This window comes from Peromyscus eremicus, chromosome 2 (genome assembly GCF_949786415.1).
Source record: "Peromyscus eremicus chromosome 2, PerEre_H2_v1, whole genome shotgun sequence".
Taxonomy (NCBI): domain Eukaryota; kingdom Metazoa; phylum Chordata; class Mammalia; order Rodentia; family Cricetidae; genus Peromyscus; species Peromyscus eremicus.
The window spans coordinates 87,037,701-87,056,340 of record NC_081417.1 but is presented as its reverse complement, the minus strand read 5'-3'; the positions used below and the strand labels follow the sequence as shown (position 1 = coordinate 87,056,340).

The 18,640-nt window shown below is 41.1% G+C and overlaps 1 protein-coding gene across 1 annotated transcript in view; it reads left to right on the top strand.

The window, feature by feature from the left end:
* The window catches only part of Cdk5rap2 (CDK5 regulatory subunit associated protein 2), a 188,342-nt gene that overhangs the window by 18,640 nt on the left and 151,062 nt on the right, over positions 1-18,640 (top strand). Inside the window, exons 4-5 of the mRNA XM_059255817.1 lie at positions 14,816-14,926; positions 18,195-18,271. Coding sequence (XP_059111800.1) covers positions 14,816-14,926; positions 18,195-18,271 — 188 coding nt within the window. The remainder of the gene's footprint in view (positions 1-14,815; positions 14,927-18,194; positions 18,272-18,640) is intronic.

Below are 18,640 nucleotides of genomic sequence, written 5' to 3'. Positions count from 1 at the left end.
TTGCTTATGCTCTGCTGAGGTGGGCCTAGTTCTTTTTTGTGCAGTTGACTTTTGTTTTTCTTCTCCTTTGGGTGGAACTTGCAGCCAGCCAAGGCTTTTGGTGGAGAGTGAGAGCAGGAGAACCAGAGTCACCCAGAGGCAGATCTTGCAAATAGGACCCTCTCATTTCAGATGACTGCAGTTCCCAGCAGTGTGGGCTGGAGGCTTTTGAGGGCTGGAGCGTGGCAGGCAGATGCAGCCCCAGTGTTAGATTACTTTTGAGCACTATGTTTCTAAGGCATATTTGGTGGGTTTATATTTGGGACTGTTTATTCCTCTCGCATAGTAAGCAGTTCTCAGTTCTTCCACATCATGTTTTTTTTCCCCCTTGAATTTGTTTCTCGTAGAGGGGAACATGTGCACAAGGAAAGCATTATTGTAGTTTGAATTCTTTTCTGCAAAGTGTGTGTGTGTATGTGTGTATGTGTGTGTGTGTGTGTGTGTGTGTGTGTGTTTGTGTGTGTGTGTTATGCGTGTGTATGATAGTGAGTGTGTGAATATGTATGTGCAAGTGTGCTTGTTCGAGTGTGTGCTTGTGTGTATGTTTGTGTTTATGATTGGGCATTTAGTTGTGCACATGGTGTGTGTGTGTGAAAGTCAGAGGCAAGCTACGTGTTGATTCTTGCCTCTTCACCCTGTTTATGTCAGACTAGCTGACCTAAGAGCTTCCTGGGATTCGCCTGTCTCCATTCCCCTGTCTCCATTCTCCTTCTCACCAGAGGGGTGCTAGCAATGTAGATGGGTGCTACTGCATCTGGGTTTAATGGATTCTGGGGAGCTGAAGTCAGATCTTTGAGCTTATGTGGCAAGCATTTTACTCACTGAGCCATCTCCCAGGTCCTAAGGTCGTTTAAATTCTTATGCCTGTGGTAGGCACTATACTAAATATTGTGACTCATTTCTTGTAATACTTATTTAATTCTGGCCCATTTCTACAGGTGAAAGAACTGAGGCAGACAGACAGAATAAACCTGACTGTGGTTATGCAGCTAGTAAAGTAGTTAGACTGTGTTTGTTCATTAATTTATTTATTCACTTAAATGTTGGTTGAGTGTCTACTTGTTCTAATGCAGTGCTTAAATCTGAGAAACTGATGAAGGGTTAGGTCCTACCTCGTCCACAAAAATGGATTCAATTTATGTAATGAACATGATAACAAAGAAGAAACATGTAAATCGGTAAGATGAAAAGGCATAGCTGTTGCGGAGGGTGGCTTGGTGGCTGGTGGAGATGGGTACCACTTGAGGTCTTGCAGTTTGTCAATGATGCTGAAGCTCAGGTGGAAAGTATAAGACAGAGGTACCAGAAGGTACAACAGAAAGAGCGCTGAGGCTCAAGGACCAGAAAGGAAGTTAGTGAGGCTGGACCATTGTGAGCAGGGGAGATGATGACTGCCGATGGGTCTGGCATGGTGGGCAGGAGCCAGATCATACAGCACTTTGGGACATATCTGAGTATAAGAGTGACGGGAAAAACAAACAGAAATAAACAAATGAAAAAAAAAGCATTGAAGGGTTTATGCAGGGGAGTGGCATGAGCAGTTCTGTCTGACTGAAGACAGCAAGGCTCTCTTTCCTTGACCCAAGCATCTGGCCAGTGTTCTAGTTCTCTCTTGTGTTTCAGACAAGTGCACACGAGATGGAGATGTTTTCTCTCAGAGGTAAGGTGGGTTGAAAGGTGAGTGACCAGTGGGACAGTGCAGTGTTGCTAAGATGGGGAGAACAGAGGAAGCATCAGAAGAGTTACCAGTCCAGCCAGAGAAAACTTGAGGCAAGTGATGCTAGACAGAGAACTGACTGGCCATCTGGCCAGACGGCTGGAAAGACAGTGTTTGTGTCGAATTCTTTTCATTTGGGTCTTTTTGACATTTGCTTGACCTTATGAAGGCACATTTGCTTTTCCTTTATGCTTAAAACAGTTCTTTATAAATAGGACAAATATTCTTTCAAGTGTTGTTAAGAATTTTAGTTTTATGTACAATGTGAGCATTCTAAGCAACTGCCATAAATATTTTATTGGTAGCTGAGTAATAGAATAAGGTTTCTCTTTATAGGAAGCATCTGGCACCGTAGAGTTTTGTTTGAATGAATGTTTTACATGCTGTTTTCTTAAACATTTAAAAGGAGCTTTAATGAACCTTCCAGTTGTTTCTTGTGCTATTCTTGTTAGCCACAAAATTGAAGCCTTGAAAGTATTATTAACAAGAGGGCAAGGGTAGAAAGCTTAAAAAGTGTATTGAACACAGAATATGCTTTTCATTTATCCAGTTCTAAAACTGTACTTGTTAAAAAGAATGGTGTATGTGGGATATGGAGATGGTTCAGTGGTTAAGAACATTTGCGGGCAGTCATGAGGACCAGAGTCTGAGTCCTAGCACCTATGGAACTAGGAGTCTTGCACATGCCTGTAACTCAGGCTTCAAGGTCAACAGAGACAGGAGCATTATTGGGGCTTTCTGGCTTCTGTTCTATGAGTTCAGGTTCAGGGAAAGACCCAGTCTCAAAGCAATAGACAGAGTGGTAGCAATGGATATCTGATGCCCTCTTCTGGTCTCCATGTACATGCATACACATGTACATACACAGAAACTACACACATAAATAAATCTTTAAAAAGAGAATAGTATATGACCTTAATTATTTTAAAATTGCTAAAAGGAAGCCTAATGACCATGTACATGTGATGATGTGCTAGAGTCCAAGTGTGGCTATTCCTATTTTTATCATATTCAGCTGCCTTATGTCAATTGTCTTTTTTCTTTCCTTTCCTTTCCTTTTCTTTTTTCTTTTCTCTTCTCTTCTCTTCTTTTCTTTCTTCCTTTCTTTCTTTCTTTCTTTCTTTCTTTCTTTCTCTCTCTCTCTCTCTCTCTCTCTTTCTTTCTGTCTCTTTCTCTCTCTCTTTTTCTTTCTTTCTTTCTTTCTGTCTCTCTCTCTCTCTCTCTCTCTCTCTCTCTCTCTCTCTCTCTCTTTTTCTTTCTTTCTTTCTTTCAACATTTCTCTGGCAGGCCCGGAACTCACTTTGTGGACTAGGGCTATCTTATTTAACTTCATTGAAGTATAATTTATATAAAATAAATTTTACCAGTTTTATGTATTGGATGAATTTTGACTTGTGTGTTCCTGTAACTAATAGTAACTAAAATATATATGATTATAGGTTTTTTTCTGTGTGTGTGTGTGTGTGTGTGTGTGTATGTATGTACCGTTCTAAGCTTTTGCAACCATTACCAGAATCAGCATGTACAACAGTTCCATAGTAACAAAAATTCTCTTGTGTTGTCTCTTTGTGGTCAAACCCTCTTTCTGCCACAAACTTCTGACAACTAGTGGTCTATTTTCTCCATCCCTATAATTTTCTTTTTCCTGGAATGTCACATACATGGAAGCATGTATTAATGTAATGTTTGAGACAAGCTTCCTTCTGGTGGCATGTCCTTGAAACCCATTCATGGTCTGCATCCCATAGCTGCTGATGCTCTTTCAAAGTATCAGTGTAACTGTTTGTCCATTAGGGTTTTGAAGGGCTTTTGACTTCTTCCCAGCTTTCGATGCTTAAAAATAAAGCTGCAGCAGCCCTTTGTGTCCAAGTTTCTGTGTGAGCATAGGTTTTCATTTCTTTAGAGTCAGTAGGAGTGAAATTGTAGCATCATTGGTAAGTGTAGGTTTTGGTCAGAAACTGCCAAACTGCTAATTGGTGTCGCTGTTCCATTTTGCATCCCACAGAGTGAGAATTTTGCTTGCTTCTCATTTCCTTCTGCATTTGCTGTTGTCAATTAAAAAGTAGTTTTAGCTCTTATAATAGATGTATTTTTCATTATAGTTTTATTTTATATTTCCCTAAAAGCTAAGGATGTTGGAATGTTTTTTGTTTTTTGGGTTTTTTTTTTTTTTTGGTGCCTATTTACCATCTGCATATCTTCTGCTGTGAACTTTCTGCTCAAGTCTTCTGCCTTTTTTTCTCCAAGAAAAATTGGGTTTTTGGTTGTTTTCTTACAGTTATATTTGGAGAGGTATTATGTATTCTGGATATAATTCCTATGTAGATATGTGATATGCAAATATTTTCTTCCAGAGTGCAGCTTGTCTTTTCATTCTCTTAACACTGTTTTTCAGAGCAAGCATTAAATTTTCATAAGCCCAATTTATTGATTTTTTTTGTTATGGATCATGCTTTCAGTGTTATGTCTAAAGAACTGTTTGCCTTGTTCTAGAGCACAACAATTTTCTTTTATATATATTTTTAAAACAATCATACTGTTTTATGTGTCGCATTTAGATTTGTGAGCTAATTTAAATCAACTTCTGTTTAAGATGTAATTTAGGTCAAGGTGAGTTTTTTCATAAAAGGATATCCAGTTCTAATACCATTTGTTGAAAGGAAGACTGTTTTTTCTTCTTTTCATTCATTCATTTATGTATCGTGTGTGCATGGGCAGTGTGCACCACACTGCATGTGTGGAGGTCAGAGCACAGCTTGACATTTTTTTCTTCTACTGTGGGGGTTCTCAGCCTTGGTGCAGACCCCTTCGCTCCTGAACCAACTCTCTGCTTGCTTTTTCCTTTGCTTGCTTTCACTCAGATGACAGAACTCTCCTGGCTGTGTATGGAAGGGCATTTTTCAGTATTTCCTGCCTCCACGTTACATTCTCCTTTTTCTAGATGGTTTCAATTTATCTGGCTCTTCACTGTTTCAAGTAAACTTTATAATCAGCTTGGTTGTGTTTACAAAAAACCCTGCTAGTGTTTTAATTGGATTTGTGTTAAATCTTTAAGTAAATTTCAAGAGAATTGATACTTTGGTAAGCAGAGTCTTCTAATCCAGGCATTTGTTAAGACTCTTTACTTACATTGGTTGTAGGGGTGTCATCTGTGTTTTGTATTTTTAAATACACAGTTGTGTGTCGTACTGGGCTTATACTGAAGGGTTTCATTTTTGGAGCTATCACAGCTGTTGCTTAAAAAGTTCAGTTTATGGTTATTTGTTGCTACTCTATTGAAGTACGATGGGTGTTTGCATGACCTTGCCAGAATTACTTTTAGGTACTAGAAACTTTGTGGATTCTTTCAGCTCTGTTTCTTTCTTTCTAATGTGAGTGCCTTAAATTTTGCCTCTGTGTGTGTGTGTGTGTGTGTGTGTGTGTGTGCGCGCGCGCGCGCGTGCGCGCGCGTGCGCGCATGTACGCATGTTTTATTATACTGCCCAGGACTTTAAATACAGTGTTGAATAGCAATTCTGAGAGTAGATATTCTTCCTTTATTCCTGAAGTTAGAGTAACAGCATTCAGTTTTTCTTCCTTTGGGAAATAAATAAATAAATAAACAAATTATATATATGTATATATACACACACATATATACACACATATGTAACATATACATATATTATGTGTGCTATACACACACATACACTATAGTTACTTTTAGCAAATTAATGAAGTTTCTAATTCCTGCTTGGGCGAGTCCCTCTCCATGTCCCAAATGCAAGTTGGGTTTGGTAACATGTATCTTCTGCATGTGCTGATATGATGATACTCTTTTTGACTCTTTGGTTTGTTAGTGTGGCAGCTTATGTGGCTTGACTGAGGAGCAATTACCCTTGTGTGGCTGGGGTCAATCTAGTGATGTAGCAATCTGTTTATTCAATTTCCTAGCTTCAGCCAAAGGTTTTGTGTTTATTATCATGAAGGATTTAGTCTGTAGTTTTCCTGTAATATTTCTGTCTGCTTTTGGTAGAGAAGGTTGTTCTCGTAAAGTCAGGTAGTAAAGACCCCCAACCTGCCATTTCTGGAAGAAGTTGAAAAGAACGGGCATTGCTGACACTGCTTTTCATTTAAGTATTTGATAGAAATTGTTACTATAATCATCAGCATTTGTATTTTCCTTCTTTCCTCTTCTCTCTCTCTCCCTCCCTCCCTCCCTTCCTTCTTTCCTTTTTTTTCTTTGAGGCAAGGTATCATATAGCCCAAGGCTGTCCTGGAACTCACTGTGTACTCAAGACTGATCCTAAACTCCTAGTCTTCCTGCCTCTGCCTCCTAAGGGCTGGCATTACATCTTATACCACCGTGAATGGTTTATGTGGTGTTGGGGATGGAATCCAGGGCTTCAAACATGCCAGGCAAGCATTCTACCACCTGACTTATATCCTCAGCCCCTATAAGACTTTAAGTACAAATTTAGTTTTGAAGATAGGTACATCACTGTTTAGATTGTGTTTTCCTTAGTGAGTTGGTTGTATTTGCTCTCTGATGTCTGGACAGAGAATCGTGCATGCTATCCTTTTAATCATTGTGGAATCTGTGTTGATTTGCCCTAGTTCATTCATTTTTCTAGTTTTTTTATTTTCTTTGAAAACTAGGAATTAAACCTGGGGGCTCATACATGCTTCTGTTTTATTTCTTCTCTGATGCTATTACTAGAGATTTGTTAGTTTCATTTGTAATTTGAAAAAAGTAAATTTTAAACTCAAGTTTTCTCTGTTGATTCCCTCTGCCCTTTAAAAAAATTTTAACATAATTTCTTTATTGAATTTTTGGGAATTTCACATCATGCACCCCAATTCTGCTCATTTCTCAGTCCCTCCATATCATCCCCTCTCCCCTACAGCAGCCCCCCAATGAAAATTAAAAAAAAATCAAACCAAAACAAGCAAACAAATAAAAACAGGAAAACAAACCAAACCAAACAACAAAACAAAACCCTCTTTGTTTCTCCCTCTTTCCCACCTCTCCAACACCTCCTTATTCGTCCTGGTGGTATTGGGAGCTGCAATGTGTGACACAGTACACCCTTTTGTCCAATCAGCTTTCCTTGCAAATGTTTATTGTAATGAGTCATTGGTTTTGTTCAAGGCCTCTGGTTTCTGGTACACCATCATCACTGGATCCTCACCAAAACTCCTCTCGAATATCCTGCTGTTTCCTCAGTCATGGAGATCCTGCAGTGATCGGTTACACAGGGCCAGTTCTTTCATGAACTCTAGCAGGTCCTAGATGAGGTAGATGTTAGGTTGGGCAACTCCAGGCCCAACTGTGGGCCTGAGTGGTAGTTGAGCTGTAAGTTCAAGCCATTGGGGCCACCCTCCTCAGGCGAGGGGTGGAACCAGCTCCCCTATGTCCATGCCATCAGGGTCATCTCTCCACTTCCAGTGGTGAGAGTTGGGAAGTAGGGGGCAGCTCTCTTGCTGCAGTGTCCAGTGAGGGGCAGGGCCAGTTAATCCAGGGCCAGCGAAGGACATAACTGGCTCAGCATGGCCCTGTGATTCCATTAATGGTTCCTATGGCCCCCTGAAGTGACGTGGGCCACTGACATAAACACACACCCCAGCTGCAGCAGGACCACAGACCCAAACATGTCCTTTGGCAGCAGCTTGGACCTGGACAACATCCTGGCTCCAGGTGGAAGCACAGGCCACTCGGATCAGGATGGCTCTAGTGGGGGCATGATCTCCAGACACTAACAAGGCTACAGGTTGGGGCCCTGGCCCTGGGGCTTTTGTGTAACCTTTGGTGGCAGCACAGACCCTGGCTTGGTGGGACCATGGACCTAGACATGGTCTTTGGCAGCAGCTGGGTCTGGATGTCACCATTGCCTCAAGGTGGCAGTTCAGGCCACTCAGATCAGCACAGCCCCAGTGATAGCATGGCCCTCAGACACTAACAGAACTCCAGATCTCAGGTAGCCACATGGCCTTTGATTATAACAGGAAACTAGGACAACAACACAGACCCTGGCTGCAGTAGAGCCATGGCCCTCATTTGCAGCTCTGGCCTGGATGTTACCATGGCATTGGGTAGCAGCTCAGGCCACTCAGATCTGCATGGCCCCAGCTGCAGCATGGCCCTCAGTCACCAGTGTGGACTCAGGTGGCTGACCTGATCTCAATGGCAGCATAGACCATGGACTTCAACACAGACTCCAGCTCAGTAGGACCATAGACCCAGATGTGGTCCTTGGTAGCAGCCCAGGTCCGAATGTCACCAAGGCTCTAGGTGGCAGTGCAGGATACCCAGACCGGCATGGCCCTGGTGGTGGTGTGGCCCTCAGACATCAACATGGCCCCAGGTGGCAGCCTTTACCCTGGGAATCCACATGGCTTCGTAGCAACCGGAGCTATGGACATTAACACAAACCCTGGCTGCTATAGGGCCATAGGCCCAGACATGGCCATTGGCAGCAGCCTGTGCCCAGAAGATACCATGGCCCTGGATGGTAGCACAGGACAGACATCATGGCCAGTTGCTGCATGGCCCCCAGACTCCAATAGGCTACAGGCTGTATCCCAGATCTCAGGCCTCTGCGTGGCCCCTGGTGGCCACATGGGCCATGGACTTCAACACAGACACCAGTTATGGTAGAACCATGGACATGGTCCTCTGGAGCTGCCTGGGTCTGGATGTCACCATGGCCCCAAGTGGCAGCACAGGACACCCTGATGGGCATAGCCCCAGCAGTATCGAGCCATCAGACACCAACTTGGCCTTAGGTGACAGCCCAGACCCTGGTAATCTGAATGTCCCTCATGGCAACAGATGCCATCCACATCAAACAGACCCAGGCTGCAGTAGGGCCACGGGTTTTTTCCGCTTTCTATTTCACCAGTTTCTAGTCTTGTATTTATTTTACCCTTAATTTTGCTTTCTTTAGGTTTATTTTGCTCATTTTCCTGCTTCTGAGCTAGAGGCCTCAATTGTTGACATGAGACCTTTCTTGGCTAAAGTATCTGACAGTAGAGATTTCCTCCTCAGCATTGATATCACTGTGTCCAACCATTTTTAATATATGATATTTTGTTTTTGTTTAATTCAGAGTGTCTCTTAGTTTTCTCCGCAGCTGCTTCTTGATCCACGTGTGGACTGGTTAGAAGCGTGTTGCCCTATGGGGATTTTTCACTGTTCTTTTTAGTTCCTGACTTTTGGGATAATTGCATTATGATCAGAGAGTATAGTTTGGCTTTGTGTTTCTAAGTGTGTTAAGGTTTGTTTTGTGACCTAGAATATCTTGGCAAAGTCCCTGCTCACTTGAGTGCCTAGTTAGCATCTCTTGAGTGTAAGATAGACCTTGCTGGTTTATAGTATTGCTTAAAGTTGTTATACATTCTTTCTGACTTTTGCTTTGTTTTTTTCCTTCTTGATTAATGAGAAAGGAGTATTGATAACTCCAACAGTAACTAATTGGTGCAATTCTCCTTCCTGTTCCGTGTCATGAATCTGACACTGCAGTGCCAGGCTTGTACACATTGGGGTCATTGTTTTTATCATCGTGCAGTATCCCTCTTGTTCTTGACTGAGTCTTTGCTTTGACGTTATTATAGCTTTCTTATATTTAGGGTTCACACACTGTATTTTTTTCTGTTCATTTAAAATATTTTTAACCTTTATTTTTATTTTATGTGTGTGGGTGTTCTGCCTGCTTGCATTCAGTGTGTGTGGAGGCCAGAAGAGGGCATTGGATTCCCTGGGACTGGAATTACAGATGTTTTTGAGCCACCATGTGGGTGCTGAGCATCAAATCTGGGTTCTCTAGACAAGCAACCAGTGCTCTTAATCTCTGAATTGTCTCTTCAGACTTCCTTGTTTACTTTTAACTAACTTACTTCTAGCCTTAGGAAAATAGTACAAATTTCTTTTTTTCTTTTAGTTTTTCGAGACAAGGTTTCTCTGTGTAGTTTTGGTGCCTGTCCTGGATCTCGCTCTGTAGATCAGGCTGGCCTCAAACTCACAGAGATCCACCTGGCTCTACCTCAATTAAAGGAATGTGCCACCACCGCCTGGCATATAAATTTCTTGTATATAGCACCTAATTTACATTTTAAATATCACATTTACTTATTTATTTATTTATTTTTTTTTGTGTGTGTGTGTGTACATGTGTGTGCTACAGGAATGAGTGTGGAGTTCTGAGGACAACTTGTAGGAGTTGTTTTTCTTCTTTTACCATGTGAGTCCTAGGGTTGGAACTCAGGTTGTCTGGCTTCTTAGCTATCTCATCAGCCCCATAATTGGCTTTAAAATATTTTCTAACAGTCTCTGTATTTTAACGGGGGTATTTATTACATTTGCATTTAATGTACATCAATGTGTTTTGACTTAATTTTTTTGACATACAATTTTTAAACATTTTCTAATTTATTGTCTTTTCAAATCTCTTTTTTACAGTATTTGAATACTTTTCATACTCATTTAAATATATTTGATTCGATTTAATTTAATTTAATTAAATTAATTAATTAATTAATTTATTTATTTGGTTTTTCAAGACAAGGTTTCTCTGTGTAGTTTTGGTGCCTGTCCTGGATCTCGCTCTGTAGATCAGGCTGGCCTCAAACTCACAGAGATCCACCTGGCTCTACCTCAATTAAAGGAATGTGCCACCACCGCCTGGCATATAAATTTCTTGTATATAGCACCTAATTTACATTTTAAATATCACATTTACTTATTTATTTATTTATTTATTTTTGTGTGTGTGTGTGTACATGTGTGTGCTACAGGAATGAGTGTGGAGTTCTGAGGACAACTTGTAGGAGTTGTTTTTCTTCTTTTACCATGTGAGTCCTAGGGTTGGAACTCAGGTTGTCTGGCTTCTTAGCTATCTCATCAGCCCCATAATTGGCTTTAAAATATTTTCTAACAGTCTCTGTATTTTAACGGGGGTATTTATTACATTTGCATTTAATGTACATCAATGTGTTTTGACTTAATTTTTTTGACATACAATTTTTAAACATTTTCTAATTTATTGTCTTTTCAAATCTCTTTTTTACAGTATTTGAATACTTTTCATACTCATTTAAATATATTTGATTCGATTTAATTTAATTTAATTTAATTAATTAATTAATTTATTTATTTATTTGGTTTTTCAAGACAAGGTTTCTCTGTGTAGCTTTGCACCTTTTCCTGGAACTCACTTGGTAGCCCAGGCTGGCCTCGAACTCACAGAGATCCGCCTGGCTCTGCCTCCCAAGTGCTGGGATTAAAGGCGTGCGCCACCAACGCCCGGCTATTTTTTTTTTAAAAAAGATTTATTTATTTATTATGTATACAGAAGAAGGTACCAGATCTCATTATAGATGGTTATGAGCCACCATGTGGGTGCTGGGAATTGAATTCAGGACCTCTGGAAGAGCAGTCGGTGCTCTTAACCTCTGAGCCATCTCTCCAGCCCTTGATTCGATTTTAAATAGATCTTTGTATAGTTTCTCTTCAAATCTTTGAGACATTTTAGTGGCTGCTTTTGAGGTAACTTCTCCCTCCATCCCCTCCTCCCTCCCTTCTTCCACTCTTCCTTTTTTTTCTCCCTCTCTCCCTCCATTGCCCTTTATGTCTCCTCCTTCCTCTTTCTATTTCACCATAGTAAGATGTGACAGTGTTACTGTGGTCTTTATCCCAAATGTATTATAGTAACATACTTGACACCTCTCCCCAGTCTATGTTATGATTTTACTTCAACAGTCACATCCATTTTAAAGAGTTTATGGACTTTTCATTTGAATAGTTTCTGTAACTGAATATGCAGATATTAACAATTGACATTTCTTTTCCTTCTACTTCCAGGGTTCCACACTGCCTTTGGTATCATTTCCTTTCAATCTGAAGAACTCCCTCTGTCATTTCCTTTAGAGCAGGTCTGTTGCTGATGAATCTCTGTATTTTCCTGCATTTGAGAGTGCCTTGTTTTACTTTCATTCATTAGTATTGTTCCTGAAATAGCATCTTGCATGGCAGTTTCCTTCAGCCTGTAATGTTGCCTCTAGCTGTGATGGAGAAATCTGCTGCCTTTTGACTCCCCCCAACCTCCCCATGTAATATGTCAAATTTCTCAGGCTTTCAAGCATTGTTTTTGTCTCTAGTGTGCACCATGGTCTAGGTGTGAGGCCCTAAGCCATTTTCCAAATAGAATGTCTTAAATTATTTCTTTGGGTATTTTTTTTCCTGAAACATACTCCTTTTTTTTTTTAAATTTATCTTTTAATATATCAGAGACTTTGATAAACATTAGAATTTTGGATATTGTCTCAGAGGCCATATTAATGTTTTTCAAGTTTCCTTTTGATTCTTCTTTCCTGTTGGATTTTTATCAATTTGAATTTGGGGTTGTCTCTGTTTTGAGTCTATTTAGTTGTTGTAGTTTTGGCTATTCTAGTTTCCAGTTTTATAATTTCTGTTTGGTTCTCTTTTATAACATTTTATTTATATAAATTTATATGCCAGGTGGTGGTACTTTTTCTGACTGATTCCTTTCAAGGCAGAAGCTTTACATTTTTTTATGGAAGTGGTTTGAGACAGTGTCACGATGTTGCCCAGGTTGTTCAACCTTACCACCCTCCTTCATTCGCCTCCTGGCTTGTAAGTGTATACCACCATGTCTGGCCCAGCTTTTACATATTTATATAGTTGGATGTGTTTATTTTCTTCTCACAGAAACCCATGAGATTGATTTTATCATTCGTACGTTAGAGATAAAGAAACAGAGGCTCCGCGCTGGGCGGTGGTGGCACATGCCTTTAATCCCAGCACTCTGGAGGCAGAGCCAGGAGGATCTCTGTGAGTTCAAGGCCAGTCTGGTCTACAGAGCAAGATGCAGGATAGGCACCAAAACTGCACTGAGAAACCCTGTCTCGAAAAACCAAAAAAAAAAAAAAAAAAAAAAAAAAAACGGAAAGAAGGAAGGAAGAAAGAAACAGAGGCTCAGAGTCTAACTGAAATGTTGTACCTTTTCATCATCTCTCCTTTTCCCATTTTACTCTCTCCTCTTTTATGTAAGTAATAGTCTACCTAGTCTACCGTATATAATGTTGTATGCCATAACGTTTCTATTTAACAGTACATCTTGGAGATAATTTCATATGCGTACACAAACTGTTCTTTGTTATGTCTTTGTAATACTCCATTCAGTGGACATACCATGATTTACTTAACCATAGACTGTTGGCTTTAGTAATTTAAATTAACCATGTACTATTTGACTTTAAGAACTCTTTAAAGTTCTTTAAGATACATACATTTAAAATTCTTTAAAATGCATAAGATACATGTTACACATGTGTGAATAGTTCAGTGAATTATCGAAAAATAAATGCCACAGCCATCATCAGTGAATGACAAGAAACAGTAGTTTTAGCACCCCAGAAGAGTCCTTCATTGATATTCTCAAATGCACCTACTTTTCCTCCCTAACAGGTAACTATCATTCTAGACTCATTTCAAGTCCTTTTCTACCCATGCTTCTGTCATTCCTGACTACAGTTCTGAGGAGAGGACTCTCCACCACACCACACCCCCGCCCCAGGCAGAGATTTAAAACATGTAGCAAAGAAGCAGAGTGTGGGGATGGTGGGAGGACTTTGAACACATTTAGCTGCTTAAGCATGGTGGTAGTGGTTCTTTTTTTTTTTTTTTTTTTGTCATAGGAAGTTAATTCAGTGTGTAGGTTAATGTCTCCTTGGAGTTAGGCTAGTCATTTTGTTAGCCTGCTCAGAATGCTGGATCAACTAATCAAAGTGTCAGCTGTTTCCCATAGTCAGTGAGGTCTACCTGGTGGATCAGGTTGCTGGAGCCCAAGCAGGATATGTGCCCAGCTAATGTACTATTGGTATGATCCTTGATCTTGTGTATAATGGGGGTGGTGCTTTCACAGTGTAGCTTAAGAGTTGAGGCTTCACATATTAAGTTATCTAGGTCAATATTTGTTTACACAATTGTGTCTCAGTAAATAGCATTTTGTGTAATAGCCCTGTCCCCTTATTTTGACAAATTTTAAACTTACAGAAAAGTTGTGAAATTATAGATCATTATAGATTTGCCAGTTAATGTTCTACATTTGATGTATCTTCCCTTTTCTCATCCAGCACTCTTACTTAGCTGCAGAGAATACCACATAGCACATTATGTACTTAGGTATGGGTTGTCTTGTTAGGACACTCTTCTAGAAAATCCTAATGTTGTAATCTAACATAAAGTTGTTTTCTGATTTCCGCTAGTTATCATTACCATATGTAATATATGTTTAAACATTTGAGAGTCTTCCATTATGCTTACCAGTCTTGTTTCCTGTAACCTCACATTGTTTAGAAGACCTCCACTATCATTTTTACCAGACTGTCATTAGGGTTTTTGAAGAATTCATCTCTATTGTTTTGCACAGTCCTTCAGCTTAGATTATTCTGTTTGACTCCTTGATGGGATTTGGTTTAATGACTGCAGGCTGGAGTGTTTTAGATGAATTGTTTGCTCTCAGTGATTTATTTCAGGAGGCACATGACATGGCTTTGACCCATCAGTGGTGATAATAGTTATATTTTCTTGATTGAGTTGATATTTGTAAGATTTCCAGATTGTGAAAGCCCCTTTTCTTATGTAACTAGTAAGACGTCTGTGGGGGATCTGTTGAGCTTGAATATTTTGCTCTTTGGTGATCTGTCCTCTGATGCCATTTCAAGTGTTGGTGGTTCTCATCTAAGTCGGTATTACTGTAAAAGTTATGTAGCAGTGGCTCCTGTTGTCCTTCATTTCTCTCTCTTTTCCTCTTCCCTTCCTATCCCACCATCCCATCTCCATTATCCAGTCTCCCCCTTCCCCCTTCTCCCACTGATACGGAGTCATACATTCTTTTTCACTTGTTCATTCCTGTCAGTATTCATTTGGATACTCAGATTGTCCTACTTGTGGCTAGTGGGAACCATCTGCCCTGGTGAATTGGTATCATTGTAAGCAGGGTCAGCTCTTCTGGCATTTGGCCCAGCTCCTGTAGTAACTGTCCTGTGCTTGCTTTGCAGCAAATCACCGAGCTGAAGAAGGAGAACTTCAACCTAAAGCTCCGCATCTACTTCCTTGAGGAAAGGATGCAGCAGGAGTTTACTGGCCCCGTCGAGCACATCTACAAGACAGTGAGTAGCCACTCCGGCTGCTGTCCCTTGTGTCTTTGCTCATAGTTTTTCCCAGAAGACATTTGACTGGCATTTGTTTTTAGAGTTAGCATGAACAGCTGTTGTCATTTAATTTGGATTGATTTTGGGGAAGAATATGATGCTAGAACAACCCTCAGTAAAGCGAGGTGTGTGATCTTAAGGAAGTCTTTTAATCTTTTTGACATCTGATTTCTGATTCACAGTCCTGGTCTCAGTTGTCTTTTTATAATTATTTATTCTTTTGAACCTGGCAGTGGAGCAGTAGGATAGCTTTGTAATTGAACGGCAGTGTTAGCAACCAGTGGGGTGGGTGACTTTCAGCCAGTCACCCCTCTCTTTGGGCTTGCTTCCACAGTGAAGTGATAGCCCTGGGGCTGTTTGGATTAAAGCAGGGTGACAGGTGCAAAGGGGGTGACAGGTGCAAATGGGGTGATGGGTGAACGGCTCCAGCAAGCAGTCCGTGCTGAGCAGCCAACATCATTGGCTTGTAGACTCTGTCTACCCAGAGTTAGGCTGGTCAGATTTTCTGCAGTTTGACTCCTCCATCCCTATGTGCTTGCTTAGAAGTGTCAGGAAAAGTCTCTTCGCATTTGAAGCCTTAACCTGCAGGTCTGTGTCTGTAAACAAACTTTGTTTCTGAAAGCTGCAAGAAGAATTTGGCTTTCTAGAGATGCCATGAGTCCAAACAGTACATAGGTACCTATTTCGTAGCTTTCGCTGGTAGATTAGCCCCTGCCCTAGGAATTATTCCATCTTCTCACCTCTGAAGTTTGTGCTAGTGGAAACGTTTGAAAGGGGAAAGGTGCTCTCGGCGGCAGGTGGGGTGAGAGTTGGGGGACCTACATAGGCTTTCTTGAAGAGGAATTTCGCTACCTTTCTGAAAAGCTCCCTTTCCCTGAAGGCACAGTGTCTTCTGCAGTGTCAGCGTGGAAAGACAAAGAGGATGCAGTGGTAATGCAACCAGAATTTCAAGGGGAACCAGTAGTTAGAGCACACTGTGCACTGTGGCCAAACATCTCAGGACTTGAGGTGGCAGGATGTCAAACTATCTGCTGCCCCCTGGGTCCACAGCTCTTTGGGGCTCTTACACGTTGGTCATTTTACTGTGATTCTCAAGACAGTCCCAGACAATGGAGATTATCTGCTCTTATAGTGAGGAAACAGAGGCTTGGGGAATGTCAGTAACTTGCCTACTGTCATGATGATACACAATGGGTTTTGAGTCTGACCCGCCTGCTTTAATGTACTACTTCTCCTTCTTTTCACTGACTGATGGCCTGGTTGAATTATCTCCCTCACCAAGCTTTTGTGTAGGTGCATGTGTGTGGTTCAGGTTCCGAATTTTAAAAACATAAAATATGTGTCCTAAAAAGATGGTTTTCTCTGATCCGTGGGCCCCTGGATCTAACCAGTATTATTGATGCCCTGTGCAAGGAGTTTTGTGTAGAAATTTACATAAATGTCTATGTGTAACCCCCTTTTGCATAAGTACCAGCAAGTTCTGTTCTGCGTTTTGCAGTTTTCATTTAATGATTTCTTGGATGCCTTTCCCAATAGTAGTTTAGGATCTGTTTTAGCTGTTCTTTTATAGCTTTATAATAGTCCATTTTGTGCTTTGAAGGCTCTCTGACTCTTGCTTTGGAAACGGCTCTCATCTTACACACACATTTAGAACTTGAGATACTGTGCATGGGGAAGGAACATAGGCATGCTAGCTGGCCATCAGTTCACACACAAGCCATGCTCACAGAGCACACTCTGTCAGCTCCCACTCCTATTCTGCCCTGTGGGAGCTGGTGGAGGAACCCAAGGCTTGGAGTGTGTTTCTCACAGAGGCACACATGAAGACTCTGTGCACTGCCGCTAAAGATTTTGTCTTTTATGCAAAGGAACGTTTAATCGAGAGAAAAATTCTGCCTCGTAGACAGACTTCTTGAGTTCCTGTCTGACAGGGAAGAGAGCAGCACAGACTTCTCTCCATGTTATTTGGTTCCCCAGTCCTCACCTCATGGTCCTCTCTTGATAGTGTGGGATCCGACAGCCACAGCTCTGCTTTTTATCCCCGAGATGTGTCTCTAAGGACAGGCACAGGGTCGCACTGCTGCCTGCTTTATTTGCGTGAAGGAAAAGCTTAAGTCTGTCATGTTGACTTCAGTGTCCTTAGTGCTACGACTGTCACTAGCACTCAGGTGTCTGTGAAGTAAATACACATGTGTCCACTGTCTTGCTGACATCTCCTTCTGTGAAGGGGCCCATGTCCTTCAGTGTGGGCTGCACTCTTGACTGAGCATGCTCCTCTCCCCAGGGATACTTGGCAGGAAGGAGGGAGGCATGTCCTTTGGATTACACATTTTATGATAATGTTATTATTTAAAAAATACAAATGGATAGAAGAAAATGTAAAGTCAGTATGAGTTATTAAAAAAAATAAGAGCAAGAATTTAGAGAAATCTTGGTTTGATATCAGACCTCTGCATGCTGTATCTGAGTCTCCAGAACATGAGTCCTTTGTGCATTCTGTCTGGACTGCATTTGTGGCTAAGTCAGAAGCCCACCATTACCCTGCTGCCTCCCACTGGCTGCCACCTGCCAAAAATTCTGTCTTTGTATTCTCATGTGAGTGAGTGTGAGCCCAAGGCCATGTGCTACTTTCTTTGTTCCAGTGCTTTAAGGGAAAGAAGGTTGATGACTCTGATATCCCTTAGCAAACAGCTCCCCACGTAAGCTGGGCTTCTCATGAGTATCCTGAAATCTCACATGGAAACAAGACAGGCCATGCTGCGGCCTCCCATTTATCCACTCACAAGTTTTATTTTATTTTTGTTTTTAAATCTGTAGCACGTTCCTACTGCAACAACCACATGCGTGATTGTAAACAACTAGAAGTAATTGCTTTCGAATGGGAAAAGCAAACTGTAAATTTGCTTGGCGGAGGGCAAACAATTTTTAAATCAGCCTCACTTGTATGACATTTATGCCTAGATATTTGAATGCTCTGGCTGTTAGACACTTGGAACATTTACATAATTGTTCCAAGTCTTAAGGAATCCATGGCTTTCTTTTGAGACCACCAGTACTTAATAATTCCCTTTTTCTGTGCCTCAGGGCTAATGAGGGTTTTGAGTCTAACATCTGCTATTACAAGTGTGACATAGTCAGTCCAAGCCAGAAGTAGTTTGCCCACTATCAACGCTTGCTACTCCTGCACCTTACACTGTATCTTTTCTTACCTTGTCGTCTCTGGAAGAACATTGAACTTAAGGTGGAAGTGGAAAGTCTGAAGCAGGAGCTCCAGGAGAGAGATCGGTTGCTCGTCAAAGCCTCGTGAGTACCTGTCACCCCAAAAGCTTGGCCATTGGGTCCCGTGGGTGGGTATTGGGCTGGGCAGTGGAGCACAGCCAGCTGCTTTTCTAAGCCAAGGAGCTTGTCGTTTTCATTTAATTGTTTGTCAACTGTTTTTAAAGTATACTGTGGTTATAGGAAGATGTACAGCGTGATGCATTTTATGAAGCAAGCACATATGTGGAATTCCCATCTGAGCCAGAAAGGAAACATCACCAAGCTTCCAGAAAGCCCCCTTCCCTTCATATTCTCAGAGCATCTCCTTTTTCCCAGAATACCAACTATTCTCAACACAATTGCTTAGTTCTGCCTGTTTTGGAACTTTATATAAATGGGATTATACAGTAGGTC